This window comes from Nicotiana attenuata, chromosome 7 (assembly GCF_001879085.1).
Source record: "Nicotiana attenuata strain UT chromosome 7, NIATTr2, whole genome shotgun sequence".
NCBI classification, from domain to species: Eukaryota; Viridiplantae; Streptophyta; class Magnoliopsida; order Solanales; family Solanaceae; genus Nicotiana; species Nicotiana attenuata.
The window spans coordinates 97756090-97766207 of NC_031995.1; the positions used below are offsets into that span (position 1 = coordinate 97756090).

General features: G+C 38.9%; 1 protein-coding gene across 1 annotated transcript; it reads left to right on the top strand.

Moving 5' to 3' along the window:
- Window positions 1381-2598, top strand: LOC109229539 (small EDRK-rich factor 2-like). Its single transcript, XM_019395013.1, has 3 exons — window positions 1381-1482; window positions 2117-2219; window positions 2323-2598. The coding sequence occupies exons 1-3, from the start codon at window positions 1476-1478 to the stop codon at window positions 2411-2413; spliced, it is 201 nt and encodes a 66-aa protein (XP_019250558.1). The 5' UTR covers window positions 1381-1475; the 3' UTR covers window positions 2414-2598.

Sequence of the window (10118 nt, forward strand, 5' to 3'; positions counted from 1 at the left end):
AAACTTTAGCTCCTAGGCCGAAGTTTTTTCATGAAATATGAAATCTTAATTTAGCCAGTGTAGGAGCAAAACTTCAGCTCCTCCTGTTGAAGTTTTTAAACAATAACTAAAAACTTCAGCACCTAGGCCGAAGTTTTTTCATGAAATATGAAATTTTAATTTAGCCAGTGTAGGAGCAAAACTTCAGCACCTCCTGCTGAAGTTTTCAAACAATAACTAAAAAATTTCAGCACCTAGGCCGAAGTTTTTGGTGTAGTACGATTTTTTAATTTAGCCAGTGTAGGAGGAAAACTTCAGCTCCTCCTGCTGAAGTTTTTAAATAATAACTAAAAAATTTCAGCACCTAGGCCGAAGTTTTTTCATGCAATATGAAATTTTAATTTAGCCAGTGTAGGAGCAAAACTTCAGATCCTCCCGCTGAAGTTTTTAAAAAATAACTAAAAAACTTCAGCACCTAGGCTGAAGTTTTTTGATGCAATATGAAATTTTAATTTAGCAGTGTATGAGCAAAACTTCATCTCCTCCTGCTGAAGTTTTTAAACAATAACTAAAAAACTTCAGCACCTAGGCCGAAGTTTTTTGATGCAATATGAAATTTTAATTTAGCCAGTGTAGGAGGAAAACTTGAGCTCCGCCTACTGAAGTTTTTAAGTAATAACTAAAAAACTTAAGCAACTATGCCGAAGTTTTCAATTATTAACAAAAAAACTTCAGCAACTATGCCGAAGTTTTACAATAATCATATAATGTTTTAATATAATTTCTTCTTCGTTGTGTTATTTGCCAGCTCGTTAACTAAATAACTTCAGCTTAGAATGTTAGAATTCATCGTCAAACAGATTTAGAATTGCAAATTCAGCATATCAGTGAAGTTGCTCAAACAAATCAGAAAACATATAATTCAAAAAATACTTACAATGTATTTGAATTTGAATTTGAATTTGGAATTTGAATTTGAATTTGAATATGGAATTTGAATGCGAGACGCGATCTCCGGAGAGACGGACTGATGGAGGAGATACGGAGGAGATCTGGAATTTGAATCTGGGAATACGGAGGAGAGACGGACTTTTATATGTTTTGGAAGGGGTATAATGGTCATATTATTACGAAATTTTTGTTAGTTGGTTACGAAATCAATAGCTTTTAAAAATAGGGTATAAGTTAAAAGGTGACATAAAAATAGGGTACGACTGCAAATCGTCCGAAATTGACAGCTCGATCACACGTTAGGTACAACTAAGGAAAAGAGCACGATATTATCACTTATTCTAATTCAACTTGCATTAGGAAAAGTATTCTGATTAAATAAAGTCAAAACCAACTAATTGAAATATTACCCCTTTATTTCTCCATTATTATAAATCGCCCCCTCCTACTTTATATTTCTTTTATTCGTCTGCCCTTTTCTCTTTCTTCGCCTTTCTTTCGGTGCAGACTTTCTCCTCACAGCGTCCCAATTCAGCTACTTTACAATGACTCATATCCTTAAAAATCCATGAATTTTTTTTATTTATTTGCTTATTTATTACATATTTGTGCATATTCTTGAATTGGATTTCAATTTTTGATTGTTGTAATGGTAAATTTGTTAGTTTTTCCCCAAAGTTTGGTGCTTTTTGTGGTTAGTTTTGTGGGTATTTGAAATTTGTTGAAATTTATGTTTACTTTTGTGTTTTATGGTGTTTCCCTTTGAAATTTTGTGTCCCCTATAGTTTTTTTATTTTTTATTTTTTATTTTTTTATTGTTAAAAAGATTGTACCTTTTTTTGTGTTTGTTTTGTGGGCACTTCTAATTGAATGAGATTCTGTGAAATCTAATTAGATTTATGTTTGCTTTTTTGTTTTAGTGTGTTTTGTATATTGAGCAATTTTATTGTTATTGTAAATAACCTTTTTATGATCATGATTTACCTTTTTTTTGTGTTTAGTTTTTGGGTACTTCAATTTGGATGAGATCTATGTCTCCTTTTGAGTATCATGATGTTTTCATGATAATTTTTTCCTGTGCAATTTTGTGGGTACATTAAATTCTAGTTAGATTTGCTTTTTGCTTTTAGTTTTATGGTGTTTTTCTTTGGAATTGTACATTTGTGTTACCATGACTGAATCAAACGGGGAAATCAGAGGGAAAAAGATCGGGAAAGAGCTCAAGCTCGGACTGGTAAAGGCAAGAAGGGAAAAGATGATGGCTTGACTCCTGAGCAGCGCCGCGAAAGGTACATATATTTGTTCCAAGATTAGTTTTTTTTTTTTTTTATGTATTTGACTTTTGTTTATTATTGGATTTTGAGTGTTATTTTATATGTTTGTTGAATGTAGGGATGCAAAAGCTCTGCAAGAGAAGACTGCAAAGAAGGCCGCAAAAGATGCGGGAGGTAGCAGTGCTGGAACTAATGACACCAAGAAGTAGAAAGCTGCAGTTTGCTCAATGTGGTTTGTTAGATTTCTGGAGATTTATAGATTCGATTATTTCTTAATCCCGACGTTTCGTGTGTTCAATGTATCATCAGTTCTATGTTGTGTTGCAGTATGACATTGAGTTGAATCTTAGTATGTTGTACACTTGAAATATAAAAGGCTTTTCCTTTCCTGATATGATTTGCTTGTTGCCGATCCCAACTTGCTTGGAATTGAGGCACAGTAGTATTAGTTGTTTGATATGGTTTGTCTGATGCTGATTCTGGTTTGTTGTTATGGGACTTCAATTTAGAACTTTAGGTCATCAACTGGATTATGTGTGTTGGTTCAGTGTTGGTCAGGATTGGTGCCTATTCAGTTATAGGACTTTCTTTAGCAAAAGATTCTCAAGGTTTTATGATTTATTTCCTATTTTCTGTAGGCGTTTAAGATTCTTTTTATAAGGTAATAAGTGTTAGGTTTTACTTTTCTTTTGTGAGTTCCTTGTTTGAAGGGAAGCTTTGGACCAACGATAAAGTTATCTCCAAATTCGAGTCGTGGAATCTGTTACCGATACTTGAGTCAAGGTAGACTCAGTGTTATTAAAAGCGCTCGCTTCTCGCTTTAAGCCCCGAAGCGACGCAAGGTGCTGTTCTATCGCTTTTCTGCTATAAAAGCGACTCACATAAAAAAAGCGCACGCTTTAACTGCTTAAGCGAAAGCGCCGCGATGGAAAAAGCGCAAAAAAGCGTGCTTAAGCGACGTGAAGGCATCTGCTAGGGTTTTTTTAAAAAATTTTTGCCAAATAAACCGTCAGTTGCCAAATAAACATACGCCCTTCTGCTGCTCCAACTCCAGCGACGACTGCTGCTCCAACGACTGCTTCTTCTCCAGTTCTCTGTAAGTTTCTTCTTCTCTCTTCTTCTCTTCTTCTTTTCTTCTTCTTCTTCTTCTCCTGTTTGTTCTTCTTCTTCTGTTCGACTCCTTTTTTCTCTTTTTCTTTCTATTTTTTTCACTTTCTATTGCTCTGTTCTAGACATCTAATTTATGCTCTGTTCTTCTGCCCTATTTTTCTCTTCTTTCTATTTTTTTTCACTTTTAATTGCTCTGTTTTTGTGCCCTAAAACTATGCTCTGTTTTCTGGTTTATTGCTCTGTTTTTGTGCCCTAAAACTATGCTCTGTTTTCTGTTTTTCTGCTCTGTTTTTCTGCTAGTGCTCACTGTTCTGGTTCGTCAAAATTAACTGCTAGTGCTTAATATGTTATTTTTAATGAGTTCTTAGCCATTTATCTATGCCTATTTTTTTTTTATGTGTTAAATTGCGCTTCACATGAAAAAAGCGCGCGCTTCGCTTCACGCTTCTCGCTTCGGTGAAGCGAGGCCTCGTCACTTTTTTGCGCTTAACGCTTTCCAAAACACTGGGTAGACTGCGTATAAAACACCCCCTCGGGGTGTGGCCCTTCCCCGAATCCTGCATTAACACGGGTGCTTCGTGCACGGGGCTGCCCCTTTTTTATGAGTTCCTTGTTTGACATCTATTTTGAAGAGACTATTGGTTTAGATGAGCACAATCAAGTTAGACATCATTTTTGGCTATTAGGATAAATTTAGTAAAGGCAGAGGGTCAATTAATGAACTTAGAATTTTCTCAGAATAAAATACTGATGCTACAGGTGTCGTTCGCCTTATGAGGTGGATTATATCTGTCAATAACTAGAAAGGAGGATGGGGGAGCTACATGGCCATTCATTAAATGTCAATTGTGGGGTAAGGAAAAGGTAATGCACATCGTATCCTGATCTATGTGGGACATATAGGTAGCACTAGGAGGACATATAGAGAAATATTGGCTAAATATTGGCTCATGCGAAGCTGCTTCATTTTATATACAATCAACTACGCGTCAATCCAAAATCAGGTGGAATCAGCTATTTGATTCTCTATATCCATTCCACTTAACCAATTTCACTGCAAACCATTGAAAGAAGTTTGTTGCTTTGTTTCTGTCTTTTCCTTTTTTTCTTGGGCCAAAGATGGCGTGGAGTAAATGACAGTTGGGGTTCACTCTGTGCTACATAACATGAAACGAGCAGGAGTATGTTGATGTGAACTTTTTCTTCAAAGCCCAGCTGTTTAAGTTGTCGATCTTGTCATTTTAACTGTTCCAAATTATATGGTGTTAACCTTCTGTTGAGGCCATCTGCCTTTCTGTTTATCCATTATCATAACTTTCTCCTGAACCTATCTCCGTCTTCGTTACCATGTTTCCTTCTTAAATTGTTTACATTTTTTTGAAGCCATCTCCCTCTTAAAACCTATTTGTCCTTTCAAACCTTGGATCCTGTATGTGTAGATGCAGCATTTTGTGTAATAAAAGGTGTTGTTACTGCCATTGAAGTCAGTAATTCTACGTTCCCCTTTCTTTGTCATGGTACTCACTGCATAACTCTTTTTATTTTTATTTTTTTAAATATGGTGTACTCCCACCCCTTGACCAATAACCACCCTAACCAGGAGGCAGACAGTAGCTTTTGCCACTTTGTTTACTTGGAGAATTGAATGACGAGCCTCGTAGTTTGAGGTGTAGGTCCTTCCCACTGGGCTATGGCTATCCATTCGTTTTCTATTTCTGTAAAAAGCTTGTTTGCAGTTCAGTTTGTTGCGAAACTTCTAATTTATTTTGCTGATTTCTGAAGTCCTTTAATACACCTTGTGCTTAGAATATATGCCAATGGCAAAGCCAGGATATATGTGATATGAATGTCCTTGGTGGAGCATTTTGTGTCATTTGCAAGGTTGTTTATCATGTTATTCCTTAACTCTGGCGTAAAGGTAAAAGGAGAAGGTAAAATACACCCGTTTTCTGTAGTTGTATTCCTCCCAACTATTCCTTCCCCGGAAAGTGGAAGCTTTTTCTCCCAAGTACTATTGTCTTGGAAAACTTTAGGAATGCTTTTTGGTGACCCGAAATTCTGTACTGTACGCTGTAGATGAATATGCTCTAAGATGCAAGATGCGGTAGCTTTTAGATTCTGTGTGGATGATTTTAATATAACAACTTTGAGAGAGGCTGAGATCTTTCCGGTCGATGCTGTGCATTCCAGAACCCAGGTGTTGCAGAACTAAAATAGGTGGTTTGGGACAGTTCTACTGTATAGATTTAGACTATGCTTGGTTGATGCATTATCACCTTCACGATATAGTGGATTTGAGGAGCTAGCTTCAGTTGAGTAATAGTGTCATTGCTTACTTGATTTCCCTTTAAAGTTTTCAGGCAGACCATATTCAGTGTTCACCCATAGAAGAGATAGTAAATTACTGCTGCTTTTAACTTGCAGAGGTCCTGTCTTCCTTCGGAATCTGTCATAAGAAACTAGAAAGCTGGCTTTAGTTTGTGATCATGCAAATAATTTAGCTGGCTTCGCCCCTAGGGCTTCCCATAAGTGGTAAGATCGCAGCGAGTTGAAGCCTATTGCGAAGGAAGCCTGGTATTTAAGCGAAGATGGGTAGTGGAAGTATTCCAGATTTTTGCTATTTATATTATATGGCTGGAAACTCCATACTGGTTTAGTGACTTGGGATAAAATGATGCAGATCTTGTTGGTAAAGAGTACTGAGGTAGTGTTCAACATAGATTAAAAAAAAGTTTGGTCCCATCTGCCTAAGTTTTGGTGGGTAGAGTTGTCGGTACTCGTGCATCACAGGTACCTAGTGAAATTAAAGAAAAGAGAAGAGGTTTTGTTTCTGACATGAAAATAGAGCACATTCTAGACAAAAGCAAATATTTTTAGAAGGGCAGAAGTTATCTGAATGCTAGTTTCTACTTGGTAATGTTTAGTTTGTGGATAAGATAAGGTGGAAGTAGTCTCTTTTCTCCTCTAAGAATTCTTTGTACCTTGCAATTTAAATATGTAAAACCTCATATATTATGGTCATCTATGATCAGTGAGGATTCATAATAAGTTTGGATGATCCCAATAATATCCAAGTGACTAAGCTGTCACGGTTCGAGCAAATTTGATTCGGCACAACCTAATGATACATCCAATATTAATGATCTGTGCCTAGTAACATACTGCTGTGGATTCGAACTACACCAGGATTTTTAGTCCAGCTGAGCTACCTGAACCACTTTGAAATAAGTCTCCTTTCTTTATGTAATTTTGCCCGCCCCGGGATTCTAACGATGACTGAAGCCTCTATTTAGGTGCTGGCCTCTATTTAGGGGGCCGCGTGATTTTATCTCTTTGAAGAAGGACTTTATCTCTTTGAAGAAGGACGAACTCTTCTTTATATACACAATTTGATGTTAGATCCTCATAAGTACTCAAGATATTGTATTCAGAATTAATCAGCGATCACTATTCACACATTTGAAAAACGCAGCAACCATAGAGTTAGGCGCAAGGTTTATTTTTCTACCACTGCAGGGCGCAATCATATACTCAAAAGAAGAGTTTGATCTTGGCTCAGAAGGAACGCTAGCTATATGCTTAACACATGCAAATCGAGCGTTGTTTTTAGGGAGCTGGGTAGAAGGAAAAGAGGCTCCTAGCTAAATGTAGCTTGTGGAGAACAAAGTGGCGTACGAGTGCGTAACGCGTGGGAATCTGCCTACGACAGTCAAAGCTATCCCTATTCTTGATACTTATACCTTCTTCTTTTTTTTAAAAAAACCTAATGTTGGACTACCTAGGTTATATTGTCTGTAGTCCAAATATCCATATCGTGCCGTGGATGTTAGATTAGCCCGATTGATTGATGGAATGTGTTGTTGTCTCCTTATATAGTCTTGTGCAATCTTCACCTAACATGTACAGTATCTCAATATGATATATAATATACCATGTTAAATGCTTTTGTATACATGTTACATTCAAACAGACCACATGTTATGTTAATTACTCCTAATACGAGGAGAAAGTTGACCAAAAGCAACCGGTTTGAAGAGGCTCATATACGGAACGACACGAAAAATAATACCCGAGATGGTAGATTCGATTAACCGAAATTCAGAAGCTGAAATTTCACTTCTACGATCAATAGGTTTGGCCAGGGTATTTATAACTCTAACGATCCGGTCGGTCGTTTCATGAGTTACCGCCCCGTTTTCCCAATTTCTGCTTCTTTATGCTTTGTTCATCGTGTTATATGGTATCGGGTTGGTCGGTTCGAATTCGGAATTGAGACACTTAGTCTCTTAAGTTGGTCCTTTAGTTGGAAAAGTCAACCGGAAGTTGACTTGTGAGCATAAGATCTCGGAATTTGGTTTTTATGATTCGGATAGCTTCGGGAGGTGATTTAGAACTTAGGAGCGCGATCGAAATGTGTTTTGGAGGTCCGGGGTAGATTTAGGCTTGAATTGGCGAAATTAAAATTTTGGCATTTTCCGGTTGGTAGCGGAGATTTTGATATAGGAGACGGAATGGAATTCCGGAAATTGGAGTAGGTCCGTTGTGTCATTTGGGACGTGTGTGCAAAATTTCAGGTCATTCGGATGAGGTTTGATAGACTTTTTGATCAAAAGCGGAATTCGGAAGTTTTTAGAGTTCTTAGGCTTGAATCCGTGGTTGATTCGACGTTTCGATGTTGTTTTAGGTGTTTCGAAGATTGGTATAAGTTTGGATGGTGGAATATGACTTGTTCGTGCTTTTGGTTGAGGTCCCGGGGGCCTCGGGGTGATTTCGGATGGTTGACGGGAAGTTTGGAGTTGGAAATGTGCAGCTAAAGTTGCTGAAGTTCTGTCATAACCGCACCTGCGACTTGGGGACCGCAGGTGCCGGCCCGCAGAAGCGCCAAGGGGGACGCAGATGCGGAAGTGGGCATGAGGAGCTGGAGCCGCAGATGCGGAATTTTAGGCGCACCTGCGATGCACAAGTGCGGGATCTTGAACGCAGGTGCGAGTCTTGAGCGGTTAAGTGATTTCCGCAGGTGCGTACCCGGGATAGCAGGTGCGGGTCCACAGGTGCGTGTATTTTGACCGCAGATGCGGTTTTGCTGGAGCAGAACATATAAATTGAGGCCTTCACGATTTTGAGTTATTTTTCATCACTTTTCATACGGGATAAAGCTTGGGAGAGCAAATTGAAGAGGGAATTCAAGAAGGTTTCGTGGAGGTAAGGTTTTTGGATTCTAAACTTGTTTCTATGGTGGTTTTTGACTAATTAAACTTGAAATCTATGGAATTTAGTAGCAAAAATTGGGGGTTTAGGGCTTGAGAATTGGAGACCTAAATTTAGGAATTTGAGGGGTCATTTATGGTTGGATTTTGGTATATTTGGTATGTATGAACTCGTGGGAGGATGAGGATTCTATTGACGTAATTTTTAGCAGATTCCGAGACATGGGCTCGGAGGTCGGGTTTGGTCAATTTCGGGATTTGTGATGTAATTTGATTAATTTCGTATGGGTTTCACTCCTTTAGCGTATATTGATGGTTATAAGCTGATTTTGGTTAGATTCGAGGCATTTGGAGGCCGAATCGGGAGGAAAAGGGCGTCGCGGGCTAGAGTTGGCTTGGCTTGAGGTAAGTAACGCTTCCAATCTTGGTTCTGAGGGTTCGAAACCCCGAACTATGTGTTCTATGATTATTATAAAGGTGACGCAAGACGGGCGTGTGGGCGTGCACCGTGAGAAACGCGGCCTGGATCATTCCAGAGCACCGCTTAGTGGTTCTTTCTTACCGATACTTGTGTTGTAATTATGTGATTTAGTTGATGAACTGTGAATCATGCTGATTATCATGTGAAGGCTTCACGCTAATATTATTGAGACCCAAGAGGTCGTTTCTTGCTGTCATTTCATTTGTTTTGTTGATATTATGTACTCAGTCCTATTCATGCATATTATATCATGTCTCAGTCTCGGTTATTGCTATTTGATACATCATATTATTGTCTGGGCTAGTATCATGACATTTTGAGCCCGTGTGTGTGAGACTGGTAAGTTATGACTGAGTGAGGCCGAGAGCCTGACATTGAGTGGCAGTATAGGGTCGGGCTGCACGCCGCAACGAGATATTGAACAAGCCTTCGCTGGCTTTGTTATAGCGCTTGGGCTAATGAGAGAAGCCCCTCCGGAGTCTTTATACCCCTAGTGAGCGCAGTTGATGATATTGAGGGATGGATCTTCCCTGGGCATGGATCTTGTCCGAAGTATTATACCGGGAGATGGATCTTCTCCGTGAGGCTGGATTGGCCTGTGTCCTCGGTACTGGATGACTGCGGTTAGTGATATATATTCCGGGATGGATCTTCCCTAGGCCGGATGGCCATATACAGTACCGAGTGGTTGAGCACTTGTGAGTGGAGGTTCATGAATATTGATCATGCTAGTTGTGCATTGGCATATATAAAATCTCTAAGTTTTGAAATTTGTACTGTTCAGTTGCATTTAAATACTGTCAAGCTTTACTTGAACTGTAAGCATGTCTACTTTCCTGTTCAGTTATATGTTATTACCTGCTGAGGTTTGGTTCGTCACTACCTGTCAGTCCATAGGTTGGACTTGTTACTTACTGAGTTGGTGTACTCACGTTACCCCCTGCACCTTGTGTGCAGATCCAGGTATTTCGGGTGACGGTAGCGGCTGCTGATCATATCGTTGTGGACTATTCTTTGGAGATTGTGAGTTAGCTGCTTGGTGACCGCAGTTCCGCCTTTCTCCTTCCTTATCTTCCTCTTAGCATAATTGTTGGATATTCTCAGACTATGTAGTCT